The 22,030-nt window shown below is 38.6% G+C and overlaps 1 protein-coding gene and 1 long non-coding RNA gene across 3 annotated transcripts; one reads left to right on the forward strand and one right to left on the reverse strand.

Moving 5' to 3' along the window:
* Nucleotides 1–1,123: 1,123 nt before the first annotated feature.
* MOB1A (MOB kinase activator 1A) lies at nt 1,124–20,674 on the reverse strand. 2 transcript variants are annotated; one of them, XM_019442148.2, is made up of 6 exons: nt 20,448–20,674; nt 16,480–16,643; nt 11,184–11,277; nt 9,676–9,809; nt 5,093–5,256; nt 1,124–3,503 (listed from the first exon to the last, which is right to left on the reverse strand). In XM_019442148.2, exons 1-6 carry the CDS (start codon nt 20,459–20,461, stop codon nt 3,426–3,428), a joined length of 648 nt encoding a protein of 215 aa, XP_019297693.1. In that variant the 5' UTR covers nt 20,462–20,674; the 3' UTR covers nt 1,124–3,425. The 2 variants fall into 2 exon arrangements, with proteins under 2 accessions (XP_019297693.1, XP_019297686.1); XM_019442141.2 differs by having other exon boundaries at nt 16,480–16,646.
* Nucleotides 1,578–15,198, forward strand: LOC128773540 (uncharacterized). The gene is made up of 2 exons (XR_008417899.1): nt 1,578–1,642; nt 15,039–15,198. It is a non-coding gene; the product is annotated as an uncharacterized LOC128773540 (long non-coding RNA).
* Nucleotides 20,675–22,030: the final 1,356 nt, after the last annotated feature.

Below are 22,030 nucleotides of genomic sequence, written 5' to 3' on the forward strand. Positions count from 1 at the left end.
AATGCAAACACACAAGGAAGACTGAGGGACAACTACTTTCCCTCTCTCACAGGATTCTACGATAGTAAAAACCAAATCCACTTACTGAACTGATTCCAGGAAGAAACAATGTCCCTCTTGAAGGTGCTCAGTGTTTGGGGTCTCAGCCAGCATTTCTCAGGCCAGAGTCGTGCCGCCAGGAGACAGCCTCCTGTAGCCAGGCGCTAACACCAGCACCCGGGCTGCTGCTGCTCAGAAACAAATTTCTAAGACTTGTACTCTTCGGGGCTGATTTGTTTATGCTGATGAGGTAATGATGTTATGTTTAGAAGCTCCACTTCTAGTATAACCCCACCACTCAGAGAAAGTCAACGGTATAATCAGAAAACCTCAACAATGTTTGCAAAAGTTAAAAGCACCAGCAGACTGCTTCTCATGCCTCTGCACTACTAGCAAAGCTTTTGCTTTGTTATCAAAGTCATGGTGAATAAGTACAGATTTGCATTTCTCAAGCACACAGCTACAGAAGCTAGGGCTCTACAAGTCTTAAGATGAAGGAAATACTTTGTTAGCTGGTAGCCCTCTAAAAATCACTCTATTCACAGTCTGGAGCATAAAGGATACATTTGGCTATCAAAACAAAAACTGTAGTAATGAGGAAGTTTCAATATTTAAACAAAAACCTGCATAGCATTGTCCAAAAGTTTTTTTAAAGGCCCAGAAACTAAAGCGCCATAGAACTACCTGCATAATTTAGCAAGCACTCCCCACCCCATGACTGTACCCAGGGGTGAGGAGCAGAAGACACTGACAAGAGGTGACCTCTGATTCGGGGGGGCAGGGGGTACGCTGTGGAACAGGCAGACACTGGGCACAGGGAGATAAATCACAAGAGAGAAGGGTCCGAGACAGACTGATCTCTTCCAACTCTTCTCAAAGGCTGGCCCTCTAGCCCAATCAGGAGGGCATCATCCTCTCCCCATTCTCGGGTCCTCTTGCCCTCCATTCCCTGGCTTTAGATGTAAACAAAACAGCGTTAACTTAATGGTTAGGTGCATTGTTGGTTAAGCCCGATTAGCCTGGGAACCTGATAATGGTTTTTGTTGTTGTTTTTTTTTTTTAAAAGGACGTTCTGAGTCTTAAATTACCAACAAATTTTTTATTTATGTCTAGCATGTGACCATCTTTGGTTTGTTTTGGGAGTGAGTCATGACGAGAGGGGGGGGATTCCTAGCACTGAAAATAAATGGAGAAAAGTGAGAACTCTTTTGTTTAAGAATCATGAAATATTAGAAATGATGCAAAGTACAACCTCAGCTGAGAAATATAATTTCATTCCTTGAAGACTTAATCAAAGCCAAAGTTGAGAGGCAGTAACATTCTAGGCAGCATCTAGAAACCTGCTTTCTTGTTCATAAATGATCAACATAAACACACTGAACTTCTGACAGGGACCTTTGGATAAGCTTTAAACATGGATTGTGGAATGTTTTAGACGGCTTTTCCCTTTTTTTCATAAGGGACTAATCATCCCACTTTTAAACTCCTGAAACGATATATGGTTTCAGCCTAAAATAGATAAGATGTTTTGTTTCCTTTAAAATTCTGGATATGTGGGGTCACCTGGGTGGCTAAGTCCGTTGGGCGTCTGACCTTGGCTCAGGTCATGATCTCAGTTTGTGAGTTCAAGCCCCTCGTCGGGCTCTGTGCTGACAGCTCGGAGCCTGGAGCCTGCTTTGGATTCTGTGTCTCCCCCACCCTTGCTCATGCTCTGTCTCTATCTTTCAATAATGAATAAACATTAAAAAAAAAAATTAAAATTCTGGATATCTGGATATGAAGTTGAATTACTATAAAAATGGAGTAGCTACGCAATTCTTCATACTTTAGTAGGACAATAAAAATAAATAACAACAGCAAAAAAAAAAAACCCTAACAAATCTTAACGTTTTATCAAAACCATCACAGGAGTTGGTGAGTACTCTGCAAAAATCACGGCTCTTAAACCCAGAATGCAGACAAACTTAAAGCAGCGCCGGTCTGGCAGTCTTTAGTATACCCGTGCCCGGTACATTCTCAACAGGCAGCTGGAGTTTACTACATCCTAGAAACCTAACGGCTTTTATTTCACTAAAGGGGAAGATTCTTTTTATCCCAATAGAAGAATTTCAAGTTTTGATACAAAAACAATTAAAAAAGGATTAAACCTATGGGGACTCAATCCATCCTTGGACTACTAACAGAATGAAGCAAGATTTTTTACTTATTCCTCCCATTTTGTTTCCCTTCAACACACACACACACACACACACACACAGCACACCAAACTAAGCTGTGTTATAAAATAAGATGTGTACACCTTCAAGGTTTTTTATTATGGTCTTAAGTTTTATCCTTATTGGGATAAAGATTAAGTATTTCTACACTACTCTTAATTAAGTCTCAAGTCACAACAAAAACATATAGAAGTAATTCTTTTTTTTTTTTTTTAAAGGACACTCAAAAGAAAATAATCAAGTACTCTGAGTACTTTCTTCCATTCTCCTATCCAGAATTTCAAGGCCTCTGAAAAACAACATGAATGAAAATAGTGGTTCTGAGACCTAAATTTGTTATAATTTTTTGCAGTCTTTTTCTCAGCCAAAAGCTACCTATTCAAATTAATCTGAATGAAGCATTTCAAAATAAAAATGTAAAAGACTACCCTTACATGCCTTAAGAAAATTATTTGTGATATACACACTCCTAAAAATTTAGATAGGTTTATGTGAATAAAATCCCAAATAAAGATTAAAAAATAAAGTCATTTTAGAAATAACTCTGGTTACTCCCATACCAACCACAGAGGTCATATGAGGATTTAAAATGCAATCATGAATTTTGAAAAAATAAACATATATATATATATATATATATATTCTTATCTATAAAAACACTAGCATACAAACTTCAAACTAAAAGGTTATCCAAAGTAACACACAAATGTTCTAAATCTTAAGGAAACTTAAAAATATCTCTTCTATGTGTAAATAAAAGCAGAATAAAACAGATCTGAATGCATTATTAGGTAATTTGCTCTGGAAACCTGTTAATAAATTATTGGTGGGAATTCTCAATAGTCATTATGCTGCTACCCGAAGCACATTTTCTTCAGTAAAAGCATAAGTAAACTAATAGACTTTATGTTAGTCATCACATATTACAACCAAGTATGACTCTGACAATAACAGGAGTGGTCACACAGTGCCTCAGATTCAGCTGTGTCTTGAATTTCTCACTGAAGGATTAGGCCAACCTACCTTTGGGACAATTTTATCAGTAGACACAAACAACAGGTGTCTTTTTATCCTGTTCTTTTAAAGTCTGTATCACTAGTCTATAACAGAGAGCAATGAGAGAGTTCTAGCAGATGAAGCAAGAGGGTAACTGTGTTCTAGAAGAAACATTTATCTGTCTTTCGATCCAAGCTTCTCAATTAATTCCTGAAGAGGTGCCAACTCACGCCTATCAATCAGATTAAACTCCTAAAAAAAGAGAAGAAAAGTAAAATTTAAAAACAGATCTAATATTAAAACTCTGCAAATATCAGAGAAGGGATTCCTAACCCTAGTTTTCTGAAATCCAAAAAATGATGAAATCATCTCTGTAAACTTTTTTTTTTAGAGAGAGAGAGAGAATGTACTCACACCTGAGCAGGGAAGAGGGGCAGAGGGAAAAAGAGAGAATCCCAACCAGGGTTCCATACTCAGCGTGGAACCTGATGCAGGGCTCCATCCCAATGAACCTGAGATCATGACCTGAGCCAACCGACTGAGCCACCCAGGCACCCCTGTAAAATTTTAAAATGGGATCATTTTTATTCATTTTTTTGAAATATAGGGGGACTGACTAAAAAAACAACTGTATATATCAGCATGATCTTCACTGAGTAAAACATTAAAATCAAAACTATATATATATTTTTGCATTTACATGGAAATGATCTTAAAACTATACAATGAGTTTTTTTGATAGTGGCCATGAGCTTTTGATAGGGGCAGTGGATCTGTTGCTTTCATAGATCTATACCTACATCTATCTGGTGTCTGTCTATTCTATAGCTATACTACACCCCCACCCTCTATCTGTACCTATATGTCTGTATCAGCACCTACACTATACCTATAACTATGCTGTGCAACAATCTCAGAAGGAAGACAGAGAAAAGCACAGTACATTCTCCTTTGTGTGGCACATATAACTGAAATACACAGGATCTACTATAAAACTACTGACTTTTCTACCAAAAAACACTGTCTAGACAGATTTAGTTACATTTTGCATATAGAATTATCTATCTCTAAAGCTGCTTTAATATCTTTTTCAAACAATGAATTGTTTTTATTTTTTAAATGTTCTTTTTTTATATATTTTGAGAGCGAGTGGGAGAGGGGCAGAGAAGGAGGGAGAGAAAATCCCACTGACAGTGCCTGATATGGGGCTCAACCCCACGGACTGTGACATCATGACCTGAGCCTAGATCAAGAGTCAGAAGGTTACACAACTGAGCCACCCAGGTGCCCCTCTTTTGATTTTTAAAAAATTCCACTTGCAATTAAGGGCCCATAAATAATAGGCCACATCTCTGAAGGGGATGGTCCTTGAAGTTTCTAGCTGATGACTTCATAAGATTTGGCCTGAAATGGTACTTCTGGAAGGTTAAACCAAGACAGCGACTAACATGTTCTTCCAAAAGTCTCTCTTTCGGATATAGCCATCTCATGAAACAACCCAACTGCCGACGTTTTCTCATAGTATCCCTTCACTCGGCAGTGGCGATGGAACAGGGGGGGTACGGAAAGCTATCCTGGGTTTCCGGTGCTCTTTGTCACATCCTAACCAGAGAGCCGGTGGGGGCAGCCAGAGGCAGAAGGCCCAAAATGGGGGGGAAGCTTTCTATGTCGCTCTGCACACCAATGAAGTAAACAACACGGAAAGGAGAAAAGAGAGAATTCTGCTTATACTTTCACTCTACGTCTATAAATTAGACAACTCAGTAAATTGCTCTTTATTAAAATTACCAATCAAATGAGTCCAAGACAAAGGACAAAGAAGTCAACACAGTTCAACTTACCTGAACAAAGAAGATAAAGTGCTTAAAGGAGGTGTTGAGGTGGGCCTCCTCTTGCAGCTGCATCACAGAATCAAAGTGCTGGTGATAAATATGGGCATAAACCCGGAACAGACGCTTTAGAATGGTCTTTGCCACAGACATAAAGTTTTTGGGAAACGGGACACCTGTAAGCAAATATATACATACATTTATACACATATCAATTGGTCTTTTATCTAACAGTAGAAAGTTTAGAAACTGCCATATGCAACTCCAACACACAAACACACACATTCACAAATACAAGCCTATTTTCCAGATATTTTTTAAAGGGCAAAGGGAAAAAAAATCTCAAACAAATATATGAGGTATCCTCACATAGCATGCTTGTTCTGACTGCCTTAGACTAATAGGCACAGACATCAACCTATGATGTGCCGTTGAATCAAAGTTAAAATAAACATAATTTCAGCTATTTAACACTAGAGTTTCTTCCCAAGATTCAATGCAACAAGAATAAGTATTTTGACTATAAATAAAAACTTCTATTTTTGTAATTTGTAACTCTAAAAAATTTTTACACTCACACATGCACTCAATTAGGAATGAAAATTCCAAAAGAAAAAGGCATTATAATCTATGGTCTACAAATAAAGTATTTTATCTTCTGAATTACTCTGAAAAACTAGTTTTATTCTTTAAATTAGGAGTCCCCAACTGTTTATCTTATTTTTTCAAAGTGCTATTTTCATTTTCCTATAGTACAAGACAGAGATACACTTCCTGAAAACGAGAGGAAGGGCACCTCACCATTTTGCAAAGAAAACGAACACTTCCTTAGAAATGAACTGAGAGATGGTTTGGTAATCTCCCTCCAAGCAGTGTAGGTGGGGATGTGTCTCAATTCCTGAGAATTCAGCTGATAAGATCAAAGTCTTAGAAAACAAGGACAGAAGGACAATACAGTGGCATGGAGAACAGTATATAAACATATAAGTCATCAGCTTCCAAAATAACCTAGATTAGACAGCCTTAATAAGCTATTCCACAGCACCGCTCAAGAAACATTTTCCTTTCTTCAATCTTTCAGAAAACAAAGGTTAAAACACTTTCTCCCTTCATGCATTTTCTCAACCAGTCCATTTAATAGCCTGAAATTTAATGTCTTTTACTCTTTCAAGCTAGTTTTTTTCATTTCTCCCACATCAGTCTTAGCTAACAACTTGCATTTTCATTTCGTTTTAAATTTTATTTATTTTTTTTCAAGGTAAGCTCTGCACCCAACATGGGGCTTGAACTCACAACCCTGAAATCAAGAGTCACACACTCTACTGATGGAGCCAGCCAGGTGCCCCTAACAACTTGCATTTTCAAACATAATCCTGGAGCCTGTGGGCATGTTTTCCTGGACTGGGTCTTGTACTCCGTATTGAAGAGATGAATTTTTAAGTCAAACTCCTTTCTGAGAATTTACAAATATGCATCTTGCTAATAAAAGGAATAGTTAACAATTGGATGTATTAGTTCAAAATGAGTAATAAACAATTCTATCCAATAAGAATAAATAATCGGCAGAAAATGTGGATAACAGCCTAACCGAGGGGGGAAAAGATTCCAGAACATTAGGCCGAATTACTGAAGAATGGAAAGCTGAAAAAAGAGAATAAAGTTGTAACTATTCTTTATCTTCCATAAATGGGAAGATATTCTTTAATGAATAAAGAACTGTAAGTAATTTGTTTCAAACCAAGCCCTTTCCAAACTGAATTTAACAGAAACATTCAAGCACAGTCAATATACAATAAAGAATCAGTGAGATGGGAATGCAAACTGGTGCAGCCACTCTGGAAAACAGTATGGAGGTTCCTCAAAAAACTAAAAATAGACCTACCCTACGACCCAGCAATGGCACTACTAGGCATTTATCCAAGGGATACAGGTGTGCTGATTCGAAGGGACACATGCACCCCCATGTTTATAGCAGCACTATCAACAACAGCCAGGTATGGAAAGAGCCCAAATGTCCATCGATGGATGAATGGATAAAGATGTGGTATATATATACAATGGAGTATTACTCGGCAATCAAAAAGAATGAAATCTTGCCATTTCCAACTACGTGGATGGAACCAGAGGGTATTACGCTATGCGAAATTAGAGAAAGACAAACATTATATGACTTCACTCATACGAGGACTCACTCGTATGGGACACAGAACAGATGAACATAAGGAAAGGGAAGCAAAAATAATATAAAAACAGGGAGGGGGACAAAACAGAAGAGACTCATAAATATGGAGAACAAACTGAGGGTTGCTGGAGGGGTTGTGGGAGGGGGGATGGGCTAAATGGGGAGGGGCACTAAGGAATCTACTCCTGAAATCATTGTTGCACTATATGCTAACTAATTTGGATGTAAATTTTTAAAAATAAAAAATAAAATTAAAAAACAAAACAAAAAAAAGAATCGGCGAGAGAGGAAATAAAAGGTTTAATAAAATGGAAAAGTTGACCAACGGCAAACAGACCAGGTGTAATGTGATACATGCTTTCCCCCGAAAGAGCCACTGATTAGATTACAGTAAGGAATCTGCCAGGGTCTGAATGTGTGTATCTCCTCAAAACTCCTATGTTGAGATCCTAACACCCAGATGATGTTATTAGGAGGCAGGACTCTGGGAAGTGATTAGGTCACAAGCGCATAGCCCTCAGGAGTGGGATCGTGCCCTTATAAAAGAGGCCCCAGAGAACTTTTGCTGACACCTTCCACTATGTGAAGACTAGGTAAGAAGTCAGCAGCCTGAGACCCAAAAGTGGGCCTTCGCAAGGACCCAACTATGCTGGCACCCTGATCTTAGACTTCCAGCCTTTAGAACTGAAAAGTAACTTTTTGTTATTCATAAGCTATCTGATCTCTGGCATTTTTATTATTAGCAGCCAGAACAGTAAGACAGAATCCAACCTGTTGCTCATAAGACACTCTTAAACTGAAAATGACAAGGAATGATCTCATGAATAGTGAAGCCAAAATCTTAATCAAAATATTAGCAAATAAAAAATACGATTCCAGTAAAACATTAAAAATCTACATATACTGGAGAAAACCTTATGGTGATCAACAACAGATACTGGGAAAATATCACAAAACTCAACAACCATACCTGAGTTTTAAAAATTCACACACCTCTAACCAAAAGCACGATTCCTGCTTAATGCTGAAGTATTAGAAGCACTTGCATCAAAGTAAGGAAACAAAAGGATGTCTGCCATCATCACCATTACTCAGCACTGCTCTGGGGCAATTAGATAAGAGTTATACAAGAAACACCCATATCAGAAAGGAAGAGGCAAAATTAATATTATCTTAATGTGATTGCATACTTTAAAAACTCAAGAAAACCAACCAAAACAACTAAAATAATCAGAATCTGATGGTCAACTTATATAAAAATTTATATGAAAATCAATAACCATCTGGAAGGCAGGTATCAATTAAAAAAACACAAAATGTCTAGGGATAAACTTAAGAAACTTGAAAAATTAACAAAGTAAACTATAGAACTGCATAAGAGGAAGAAATAAAAGACATGAAGAAATGAAGAAATATATCTTGTTCTTGGGTAGAAAGACTCAGTATTGTCAAGAGAATAAGACTGCCTATGTTAATCTGCAACTTGAATGAAATAATAATCAAAATCTCATGAATATTTTTATTTTACCTTGCAAAAATGATTCTAAGTTCTTTGGAAGAATAAATATCCCAGAATAGCGGTGAATATTCTGAAAAAGAAGAGGAAGGAAGAGAGACTAGCCCTACAAGATGCTCAAAGATATATGGCCATGGTTATTAAAACAGTGTGGAATCCCTGTAGGAACAGATAAAGAGAATGAAAGACTCCAAATTATATGGCAATCTGGTGTACACATAAATAATGTGGGGAGAAACGACACATGTATTTGATAAATGGTGTTGGACAAACTGATTAGCATTTATAACTGGAAAAAAATGGAGGGAGCCTTGAGAAAAAAATTTCTGGCAAGAACAAAGATTTAAACATAAAAACAAAACCACAAAAGTACTAAATGAAAAAGTGGACAAATATTTTTATAATCTTGAAATAGGGAAACCCTTTCTAATCATTGTACTAAAATCCATACATCGTAAAGGAAAAGATCAGCAGGACAAAATAAGAAAGTTACATACAGCAAGAATACCTCATGAACAAAATAAGAAAAAGGCAACCTGGGAAAAAATACATATAACATATACAACGAGCTAATATCCTTACCACACAAAGAAATGGACAAAGGATAGAAACAGAAAATAATGATCAATAATCCAAATCAATATTTTTTTAAATACATTAAGTACATTAAGACAAATTTACCCAAATTGAAAAGAATAAAAACTGAGTAGCCAACAAGTAATAGTGAAAAAACACAGGCAGACACAAACACAACAGGAGGGATTTTGCATGTACTATCTTTTTGGAGAGGAATTTAGCAGTCTTTATTACTTTTTTTTTTTTTAAGTAACAGAATATTAAAAAGAACACAACACATTTATCAGTTAAAAAGAAAAACAGTTCAACATTATAACTTACCAATCTTGGAAGGAAAAAGAGTTTCATCATCAAGCTGATCCTGAACCCAAGTCATCAAATAGTCAATGTATTTTGGAGCAGAACATTTGATTGGCTTTTTAATATTGGTACCATCTGCCCAATGATATTCATATCTGGGGAGAAAAAGATTTTATTGATAGGAGTTTTCAAAAACATTAACAAATCTATAACTTGTAATCAAAGTAGGCCCACAATTTCTCAGTAGACGTTACTACAACTTTATTAAATTACCTCTCAAGTTCTACTGAAGATTACTCAAAGTTCCCTATAGAATTATCCTGAAATATGAGAGCTATAATTGAAAGAGAAAAGGAGGATAATGTGGCAGCTGACAGTGCCAGAATGGATTTTTTTTTTTTAACACAGCCCTAGGAAAGATAAAGGAACTACACATTCCAGGCAGAGGGTGCTGAGGACAGGGTAAGAGACTGATGCATCCACCCCATTCTACAACAGTTGGCCATCAAAGTATCAACATCAGAGTCAAGACAGTAAGACTGTTTCTTGGAGAGGGTAAGTAAAGAAACACCCTGAGGCATGCATCTTTTCCTCTCTCCCTTTGCTGAGCTAGAATGATTAAGACTTCGGCAAAACTTCACTGTGTGAAGCATTTAAGCCATAGAGAAGTTTAATTAATAAAACTTAACACAAAATAAAAACATTCCTCCAAAATACTGTAATTAAAAATAGGACTATAAACTCATTGGAGACTTTTTTCCTTTATACCTGCAGCAAATTCAGGAAGGACAGTTTTTTCCCAAGGGGTAAATATCTCACTCAATACCATCTATCCTCACATAAAATGGCCAATTATTGGCAAAAAGACTGGAAAGAAACACACTAAAACATTAATCCCACCACACCTTGACTTGACATTATGGGTGATAAAGAGTTCCATGTTTCTTAATATTTCTTGAAATTTATTATAGTCAAATTTTCTATTTTTTATTTTTAAAGTTTATTTATTTATTTTGAGAGAGAGAGAGAGCGAGCGCGCGCGCACACGCACATACCCACTCACAAGCTAGGGAGAGGCAGAGAAGGAGCGAGAGAATCCCAAGCAGACTCCAAGCTGACAGTACGCAGCCCAAGGCAGAGCTTGAGCTCACAAACCCTGAGCTGAGATCAAGAGTCGGACACTTAACCAACTGAGCCACCCAGGTGCCTCTATAGTCAGACTTTTAAAACCTAGCATCTTTGAGCCAGATAATTAAAGCAGCACAATTTGCAAGTAATTAACATAAGTTACACGCAAGAAAAAATTGAACATTACTTATTATAATGCAATTAAATACTAAATACCACATACCAAAATATTTAATAACAAAAAGCTTATAGGGAAGTATTCGAGAACTCATAAAACTGAACTACTTTTACACAAGCAAACAGATAAGAAAAACAAAAAAGCTTTATAATTTGATTTGCATCAATTAGCAGTTAGCTTTATTTAGTACTTCAAATACCTATATAATAGGCAGTATATGTACCTTGGACCTGCCGACATGACTGAACAGCTTGCTTCAGTGCAGAATTCTGTAATAGTCCCATATAACATGTTGATCTGGTTGAAGAAATCCACAGCTGGAAAGATAAAAGGAAAATTGTGTTAAAATGTTTGTGCCAACACAGTAAAATATCAGACCGCTCAGTTGAAGAAAAATGGACAATGCCTTCAAGTTCTTGAATAAATCCCCAGGAGATTCAACAATCCAGAGGTACTACAAATTCTCTTCTAAGTTGCTTCTTCTCAAGTTGTTTACTTAACTTTAAATAAAATTAACTTTTAATATATATTCACTTTAATATACTAAGCTTTTACCCAGCATAGAAGAGCAGGAAAATAAAACATTAGCGACAATTCTAACTTAATGGTGACTACTGGATCATTAGAATATATAATTTGATTATATCCAAAGGAATAAAAAAAATCTATTACTTGCTATCAATCTGGACCAGACAATACCATTTGTGTTAGGAGAAAGTGTTGTGGAATATACTGCAAAGGAGAAGGTGTAGCAGCTATATTAATAAGCATTTGAAAAATCTTATAAAAAACCTGAAGCCTAGGGGCACCTGGGTGGCTCAGTCGGTTGAGCATCTGACTTCGGCTCAGATCATGATCTCACAGTTTGTGAGTTTGAGCCTCAAACTGGGCTTGCTGCTGTCAGCCTGTCAGCATAAAGCTTGCTTCCAATCCTCTGTCCCCCTTTCTCTACCCCTCCCCCACTTGCACTCTCCCAAAAATAAGTAAATTATTTAAAAAAACAAAACAAACAAAAAAACAACCTGAAGCCTAACTCATGCTGAGGACATAAAAAGGACGTGGGATAATATCCCTTGCCTCCGAGACTCCAGCTAAGAGAAGGGACAAAATTGAAACAAAGAGTACAACATGTTAAGGGTTCAGAGAAAAGACAACATCTTGAAGGGCTGAGGTAGTCAGAGAGCACTTCCTACAGGAGCTTCAGCTAGGTATGGAAGAAAATGGAGGAGGAAGGGGGTAAGTAATGAACTTATCTGAGTAAAATGTTCCTCTGCAAAGACACCCACATAAGCTTTGGAAAGTTTGAAAAAATGTTTCAGTTCCCTGTCTAAAGGAGTACCTAAAAACCAACTAGGGCTTTTCCAAGTTTCTTAAAAATCAAGTAGACAAAAAAGTTCTACCTTGTCAAAAGGATTTTTATATAAAACTCCCTCACTTATAAACCTTCCTCTCTTAATGAGTCATGTTTCTAAGAAAGTAATAGGCATTCAATATTCATTCAAAACAAACAGTATGCCCAGATGGTGTGCTAGCTTATTGGTCTAAAGCAGCTGTTCTCAAAATGTGGTCCGGGGATCCCTCCTAGTTTCAAGGGGCATCTGTGAGGTCAGAGCATTTCAATGGCTCTTTTCACACTCATCCTCTCAGAAGGCACAGTGGAGTTGTCCAGAGGCTCCTGATGTGAGGCATCACAACAGAATGAATGCAGAAGTGGACAGGACAACTCGGTTGTCTCCTATTAAGCCAAACATGAAAAGAGATTTCCAAACATGTAAAACAATGCCATACTCATCACTAAAACTCAATTTGGAAAACAATCATTTTTCATAAAAATATATTTAGGTCAACACGCAGTGAGTTATTTTTAAAAAATTAAAAAGTATTTATGGGGCGCCTGGGTGGCTCAGTCGGTTAAGTGTCCGACTTCAGCTCGGGTCATGATCTCGTGGTTTCTGAGTTCAAGCCCCGCGTCAGGCTCTGTGCTGACAGCTCGGAGCCTGAAGCCTGCTTCGGATTCTGTGTCTCCTCCTCTCTCTGCCCCTCCCATGCTCATGCTCTGTCTCTCTCTGTCTCTCAATTTATTATTAATTATATAATATATAATTTATTATTTATTTATTATTATAAATGTTAAAAAAAATTTAATAAAAAAATTAAAAAGTATTTAAAATGTCTCAATTTTAATTTCTAACACAGTAAGTGTCACTAGATATAACCTACATAATTAAAAGCTCTTTGGGGTTCTTGATAATTTTTTAGAGAATAAAGGGATCTTGAGACTGAAAGTTTTGAGAATAGCTAACCTAAAGAAAAAGTCTCAAAAATTGAAGGCTGAAGAAGGCCAACAGATGCCTTCAAAATAACAGATGATAATTTGAGTTAAGGTTTAAAAGAACAGGGGAGAGGGGTGTCTGGGTGGCTCAGTAGGTTGAGTGGTTAAATGCCCGACTTTGGCTCAGGTCATGATCTCACAGCTCCTGAGTTCGAGCCCCACGTCGGGCTCTGTGCTGACAGCTCAGAGTCTGGAGCCTCCTTTGGATTCTGTGTCTCCCTCTCTTTCTGCCCATCCCTCTCTTTCTGCCCATCCCCTGTTCACATGCTCTCTCTCAAAAATAAACATTTAAATTTTTTTAATCTTTATTTATTTTTGAGAGACAGCGTGTGAGCAGGGGAGGAGCAGAGAGAAAGGGAGACAGAATAGGAAGCAGGCTCCAGGCTCCGAGCTGTCAGCACAGAGCCTGACGCGGGGCTCGAACTCACGAACCATGAGATCATGATCTGAGCTGAAGTCGGACGCTTAACCGACTGAGCCACCCTAGGCGTCCCCCTCAAAAATAAACATTAAAAAAATTTTTTTTAATTAAAAATAAACATTAAAAAATTAAAAATAAAAGAACAGGGGAGGGTCTTTTTTGAATATATTATGCTTCACATGGTTCACAAATAAAAAGATATATAAAAATATATAGTGATTTTTTTTAATGTTTTATTTTTGAGAGAGAGAGAGAGAGAGAAAGAGAGAGAGAAACAGAGCATGAGTGGGGAGGGGCAGACAGAAGGGGACAACAGAATCCAAAGCAGTCGCCAGGCTCTCAGATGTCAGCACAGAGCCTGACACAGGGCTCAAACTCACAAACTGTGAAATCATGACCTGAGCCAAAGTCAGACACTTAACCAACTGAGCCACCCAGGCACCCCTATAAATGATAAATCTTAATCCCAGTCACGCCAACTTCCTCTTACAGATAACCACTACATTATTTATTTTTTTTTGTCTCCTGCCTCCTAAGTACCTTTGTCCTGTGTTACACAAAATATATCACATAGTTCTGTACCTTGTTTTTTTCTCTTAGTAATATGAATAATGGCTTTTTAATGTGCTGAGGAAAACAAAACTTTTTCTCAATATGGCTACTAGAGTTTTAAATTACATTTGTGGTGCACATTATATTTCTATCAGACAGTGCTGGTCAAAGGAGTGATTAGCATTAGCTGAATTAACTCCACATAAAAAGATAGCTAGACACCATGGAAGTATACACACGGTTGGGAGTATACGCCACCACTGAAGTAGTCTTACAAACAAACAAAATCAAACTTGAATTTGAACAAAGCTCCAAATCTGTGCAAACATGGGTGCCACTAGCCACATACGGCTACTTACATTAAAAGTAAATTTAAAATTTAGTTCCAGTCACTCTAGCCACATTTCTAGAGCTAAATGGCCACAGTACAGATATAGAACATATGCATCATTGCAGGAAATTATACTGGACAGTGTTGCTGTAGATCTAACATTTACAGGAAATAAAAGGAAGAAGAGAACATAATGGATGCCCTGAGGGTATAATCAACAGAATTCATACTGTGGTAAACAAATGAACTGGTTTCTTCAACAATAACAAAATAGGAAGAAAAATAGACTGCAATGAGGGGAAACCTGTGGATTAAGAGATTCAAGAAACATTACACACAGGCCTTATTAGTCCTGATTTAAAACAACCATAAATTTTTTTAAAAAGAAACATTTAGGGGCACCTGGGTGGCTCAGTTGGTTGAGTGTCCGACTTCTGCTCAGATCATGATCTCACAGTTCGTGAATTCGAACCCCACATCAGGCTCTGTGCTGACAGCTTGGAGCCTGGAGCCTGCTTCAGATTCTGTGTCTCACTCTCTCTCTGTCCCTCCCTCACTCATGCTCTGTCTCTCTCTCTCTCTCTCTCTCTCTCTCTCAAAAATAAATAATAAAACATTTTTAAAAATTAAAAAAAAGAGAAACATTTATAAGACAATCAGGGAAAATGTGAACACTGACTGGATATTTGCTAACAAAGGAATGACAGTATTGTCATTATCTTTAAAAGGGGGTGTTCTTGTCTTTTAGAGATAGGGAATATTTATAAATGAAATATATTTGGGATTCACTTCAAATCAATCAGGGAGAGGTGGGTCGGCCTGCAAATGAGGAACAAAGAGGAGTGGGGAGAGGTGGGGAGGGGAGGGAGGTGGAGAGGGAGGAATGAAAATATAGAAAGAAAAAAAACAATCAGGGTGAGATACAGAAGCATGAACTGGCCATGAATTGACAGTTGTTGAAAGTGGATAATGGGTGCCTGGGAATTCACTATACTAGTTTCTCTACTTCTGTATGTTTGAAATTTTCCATTAAGAAGTTTAAAAATTCCTGTAACATCTAAATTTCCTAACAGATTTAAACCTTATCACCCAGCACTGATCTCAGAAATGACAGGCTTGGGGCACCTGGGTGGCTCAGTTGGTTGAGCATCAATCTTGATTTGGGCTCAGGTCACAATCCCAGAGTCCTGGGATCAAGCTCCGCATTGGGCTCTGCACTGAGGTGAAGCCTGCTTAAGATTCTCTTTCTCTCCCCCACCACCCCTCTCCCCGACTCGCGTGCACGGACTCTCTAAAATTAAAAGAAAAAAGAAAAAAAAGAAATGACAGGCTCAAATATTCAAATCTCTAACTTCAGTACATATAACCTTCCATGTAATGCTAGCTTTCTTGAACTCAGAGTGATTTTCAGCTCATGGGTCCCTCCTGTTTTCTCCCAATTTCTTAATTTCCTTCTGACCACTTCTAAGTCACAACAATCAAGTGACTGCCCATATGAACTGCAACGGACTGTTGTGTATACGCAGGCAGGTGAGAGCTGCTGGGAGTGGGGGTGCAACTGTGAGGATGCGTTCCCTGCAAAGTCATAGAATTTTGCATTCCAATCTTTTATTTGACCTTACTCAGCAATTCATCCATTCTATCCTCAGAAATTAACCCAAAGCACTCAACGTTTCTCCTCCAGTCTATCTACTCAACCACACTGGCTACAACCAAGCACTCTGAAAAGAACACAGTTTCTAATGTATTTGTACTTCCGAGTTTCTTTACAGGTACAGCATTATACTACAACAGTTATACCTGTAAAAGGAAATTCATTAACAAAAAAATGTTGGCAAAATGTTCTTATAAATCAGCAAAGCTGAATGCTATTGAAAACTTACTGTTAACAGCAATCCATTCATTGAGGTCCTCTCCCTCTGGTAACATAACAGCTTGTCTCAGATTCCCACTTCCCAGAGTTGCTTCTGCATGTTTTAAGAGTTCATACTGATGAGAGCCCTCAGGGATATTCTTCTTTGGTTTGAACGTTTTGGAAGAGCGGCTGCTGCTGTTAGGTTGAAAGTAAAAGTATTATCAATTTTTAGGACTGAAAGCAGCATGGCATAATTTTAGGCATATAAATTGTTCTGAAAATAAAAAATGCTCCCTGAAAAGTGCCAGGATGAGGAGGGTGTTATGATCCTAATCTGAGTGCCAAAAGTTAAAATAATTACATTAAGTGTGAGCTAGGGTAAAAGAGAAATTAGTATTTTAATACACTTGGTGAAAGGGTAAAGTGTATAATATTTTGGGAAGGCAATATAACAAGATCTACAGACATGGGAAGTACTTTTAACCCATCCCTTCTACTTCTAGGTATTTCTCCTAGATATGGATCAGGATGTGCTTCCCAAGATTGGTTTTAACAGTGAAAAATGTGGAAACAATCCTAAAGCTTATTAGTAGTGGAATAAATAAATCACAATACATCCATAACATGGAATACTATACAGTAGTTAAGAACAAGATAGAGCTACATGTATTCACATGGAAAGATCTCAAGACATAGTTTAACATATTAAAAGACAAAATGTACAGCGGAAGTCCATTCTGTAAATGCATAGAGAACGTTAGAAAGGGGGCACCAGAGGAAGAGCATGCGACTCTTAATATCAGGGTTGAGTTTGAGGCCCACATTGGGTGTAGAGATTACTTAAAAATAAAATCTTAAGAAAAAGAAGACTAACATGAAATGATATCTCAAGATTCAATATGATCTTCATCTAAATTAATACCTTTATGCTTCACATGGTACCATCAAAACAGTGTAAACAATCCACAAAACGGGAGAAAGTATTTGCGATTCGTAGAGGTGATAAAGGACCTGTATCCAGGATAAAGAATTCTTCCAACTTAAAAACAAAAAACAACCCAATTTAAAAATGATCACAAGAGGGGTGCCTGGGTGGCTCAGTCGGTTGAGCGTCGACATCAGCTCAGGTCATGATCTCACAGCTCATGAGTTCGAGCCCCGCGTCGGGCTCTGTGCTGACAGCTCAGAGCCTGGAGCCTGCTTCTGCTTCTGCATCTCCCTCTCTCTCTGCCCCTAACCCACTCGCATTCTGTCTCTGTCTCTCTCAAAAACAAACAAACGTTAAAAAAAATAATAAATAAATAAATAAATAAATAAATAAATAAAAATGATCACAAGATTCAAACAGACATTACTCCAAAGAAGATATACAAATGGCCAACAGCATACAAAAATATGCTGACCATCATTAGTCATTAGGAAAATGCAAATTAAAATCATGAGAGAACATTTCACATTCATTCAGGATGACTATAATCAAAAAGACAATTAACAAGTGCTTCTTAGGATGTAGGTAAATTGAAACTCTCAAGTGCTGGTGGGAATGCAAAATGGTGCAGTGTTTTGAAAAAGTTTGGCAGTTCCTCAAAAGGTTAAACACAGTTACTATATAACTTCTCATTCTACTCAGACAGAATGAGAAATGAACGTGTACATCCAATACAAAAATCTGTACACAAAAGTTACAGATGTATATAAAAGTTACAGATGAATAATGGCTGCATTATTCATAAGTCAAAAAGTGGAAACTCAAATGCCTGTCAACAAAACAAAGTTTAAAAGAAAAAAAGGGCCTCACATTTAGATCCAAAAAGTAACTAAGCAACTGAGCATCCACAATCAAACCACTAATTTAACATGAACTCATAAGAGAAAGACTTTGGGGGAGAAGGGAGAGACTGTTCCAGTAATATGGAAATTTACAATTATAATCTAAGTCATACAAACTTTTAGACATGGTAATCATACTGTGTAGACCATACTCCTAAAAAATAATCGACAGGTAGGAAAAAATAATTTGAACAGATATTCTCCATAGTGCTATTTTATAACAGCAAAATACTAGACAGAATCCAAATTTCTCTGCTCTGTATTGGTTTGATAAGATTTCAAATCCATTTATGACTTGTTTTAATCCATTTGTTTATGACTTAAGTTTGTTTTAATTCACTTGTTTATGACAAAGACAAAAAAAAGTTTTCATATAAGAATAAAGTAAATTGTGTCAAGACATCATCCTCTCATCTGTTCTCACCCATAACTCAGTAGTTCAGCTGCTCAGGGACCCTGCTGGGGCTTAACAAAGAAAACTTATTAAGAAGTAACTATGGCAAGGAGACATTTTGACTACAAATACCAAGAATTTGTGAAGAGTCCTCAAGAGTGTTGGGTCTGGGCAAGGTGACACTCTGATGATCTAAACAGTTCTCTGTAAACCTTGGGACAATTAGCCCCTGCCACGAAAATGCCCAGCCCCAGAAGGAAAATCCACCTGCCGGTCAACACCAGCGCCATGGTTCCCTGGCAACAAGGAACTTTTACTTTCCTGCTGGCAGCTGGACCTCAGCTCTGGGTTGGGTAAGCCCAACTCCTCTCCTCAGTACTGACTCGTATAAAGATACACCTCAACTAAATTTGGACTTTATTTCTTTCATGTCCCCTTGCCTGGAACAACAGTGTAAACAATCTATCACTGATTTGAAATATTTCACTAGCTTATTAAGAAACTTATCCTGTATGCACTTGGCTTATGAAATTCCTACAGCAAACCTAGGTTAAATAAATTGCTGGCAAAGACCAACTCAGCCTCTGAGTGTAATTTGCTTCCCAAAGCAAAACATTCTCACAGTAAGAAACTGGATAAACTCTGGTTACAGAATACTATACAATTTAATAATAAATTTGATGAAAATATCAAATATGTGGACGATGGATGTTTACTCAATCACACAACACACATTCAAGTAATGTACCAGGTAGAGAGAGCCACCTGAAAATAATGTGTTGGAGCAATGCTTCCCAAACCTAAAAATGTTTAAGAATCATCAGAGGAGCGCCTGGGTGGCTCACTTGGTTAAGCATCAGACTCTCATTCTGGCTCAGGTCATGATCTCACAGTTGGTAAGGTGGAGCTGAGCAGGGCTCTGCAGGGACGGTGCGGAGCCCACTTGGGATTCTCTTTCTCTCTCAAAATAAACATTTTTTCAAAAATCGTCAGATAATTTACAAAAGTTTCCATTTAAGACTCATTTGGGCCCCAGGCCTTATCTCTAAAATATGATTCTACCCAGGAAAAGTTAATTACACAAAGTCACAGGGCCAGCCTGGCTGGCTCAATCAGGAGAGCATGCCACTCTTGATCTAGGAGTTGGAAGTCTGAGCCCCACACCGGGTGTAGAGATTACTTAAAAATGAATAAATAAAATCTACACAAATTCACAATGTGGCTGAATTCGCACTGGACAGAAGTCTGCATGCAAGGCCGCAGCTTAACTTCAAGCTTCCCAAACTGCAGCACTACCCGTTTTCCGGGGGCAGTGTTTTTCCACGGGGGTAATTTAATACTGAAGGTAATAAAACTTGACAAACGGTGGAGTAAAAAGCTAAGTCAGAATGGGTCATTAGACTAGACGGCTCCAGACTTGAAAGGAATGGGAAGCCCAGAGACAGGTTCGGGGTTCCGCCCCTGGGTCGTCCCGCCGCCCTCAGGGGCGCTCGGGCGGAAAAGTTTGGAGGCACTGCCGGCCTCGGAGCCTCACTACTCCGCAACCCTCTCGCTCCGCTTCCTTTGCCTCGACCTTCACCTCCATCTGCCTGGGCCCACGTCCGGGCCTCCCCCGTGGCCCGCGGGAGTGGGGGGAGGGGTGGCAAAGCAAACGTCAGTCACTTCGACCCCAACCCCGGCGTCCGGCCCTAGCCTCAGGCGCCTCCTTGCCCCCTTCCTCGCCCTTGCCCTCGGCCTTCAAACCCTGGGGCCCTCGGCTCGGCCACACTCACAAGAGGAAGCTCATCTTCTATCCTCGGAGGGGAGGGGCCGCTGGCCCCCGCCGCGGTCTGGACTCGTAACCCGCGCGGGAACCACGAGGAAGCGGATAGCCCTCAGCTCTCCGCCAGCGGAAACACCGAGCGCCGCTGCTCCGGGCCGGGGGTCTTGCCGGTGCTAGCTGCTACGCTCGCCACCCCCACCTTGCCGACCCGAAATGCGGAACCAGCAAAATCTCGCGAGCGAAGGCTTCGGCTCGCCCCGCCCCTGCGAGAGGGACTGGGCGCGCCCCTTTGCGCCCCGCCCACTCCTAAAGCTCAGCCAATCAGCGGCCTCTACGCCGGGACTGCCTTCTCCTGAAGGCGTGGTCAGGTAGCGCTCCTTGACCTGGAGGAGTGGCTCACCTTGTGCTTGGTCTGCGTTGTTGCTGTTGGGTTCCGTCCCATCTTCTCCTTATGGCAGGAGTCTCTATAAGCGCTGCAATTTTTAAAAATTTAGTTTTATTTTTAAATGGAGATATAATTCACATAATGTGAAATTGACCCTTTAAAAATATACACTCTAGTGGTATTTTTCCTCTATTTAGAGTTGCACAACCATCACCTCTAATTCTAGAACATTTTTCCCAAAAAGAAACCCATCATTTCTCTTTCTTCCTTCTGGCAAACCCTGGCAACAACTGGTCTACATTTTTTCATATGGTCTTGCACCTGGACATTTCACATAAATGGAATTATACAAATATGGTCTTGTGACTGGCTTCTCTCAACTTAGCATGATATTTTCAAGGTTCATCCACATTGTAGTACTTAATTCCTATATATCAGTACTTAATTCCTTTTTATGGCTGAATAATATTCCATTGTAGGAGTATACCTATTTTGTTTATCCATTCATCAGCTGATGGACATTTGAGTTGTTTCTACTTTTTGACTATTATAAGTAATGCTACTACCAACATTCCTGTACTGGTTCTTGTATGGATAAATGTGTGCATTTCTCTTGGGTATTATATCCAGGAGGGGCTGGATAGTATGCTAACTAAATATATGTTTAACTTTTTGAGGAATTCCCAAACTGTTTTCCGAATTGGCAGCACCATTTTGCATTCACACAGGCACCTGTCTAAGGGTTCTAATATTTCCATATCCTTTACTATTTCCTAGACATTTACTATTGTCTTTTTTATTATAGCCATCATAATAGTGGGTGTGAAGTGATATCTCATTGTAGATTTTGATTTGCATTTCCCTGCCAGCTACTGTTGAGAACATTTTCATGTGCTTATTGGTCATTTGAAACAAATTTATTTTCACCTTCCTTTAAAGTTATCTCAGCCCCTCAAAGGACAATACAACAACCCAAAAGGGGTTCCATTTCAATAACAGTGTAGCTCACCTTCTCCAGGACATCACCATCCCTTTGTTCCTCAATACCCACCCACCTGGATTCTGCACACTGCTTGAAACTGCAGAAATTTTTCTCATCAAGCTCTCCAGTGTCTTAGTTTTTAAAGTCCATGAACATTTTTTAGTCCTTATCTTACTTGTCATTTAGTTCTATCTGGCCTATTCTACCAGACTCCTCATTTGATCAC

This window comes from Panthera pardus, unplaced genomic scaffold (assembly GCF_024362965.1).
Source record: "Panthera pardus isolate Hobbes unplaced genomic scaffold, ASM2436296v1 HiC_scaffold_25, whole genome shotgun sequence".
NCBI classification, from domain to species: Eukaryota; Metazoa; Chordata; class Mammalia; order Carnivora; family Felidae; genus Panthera; species Panthera pardus.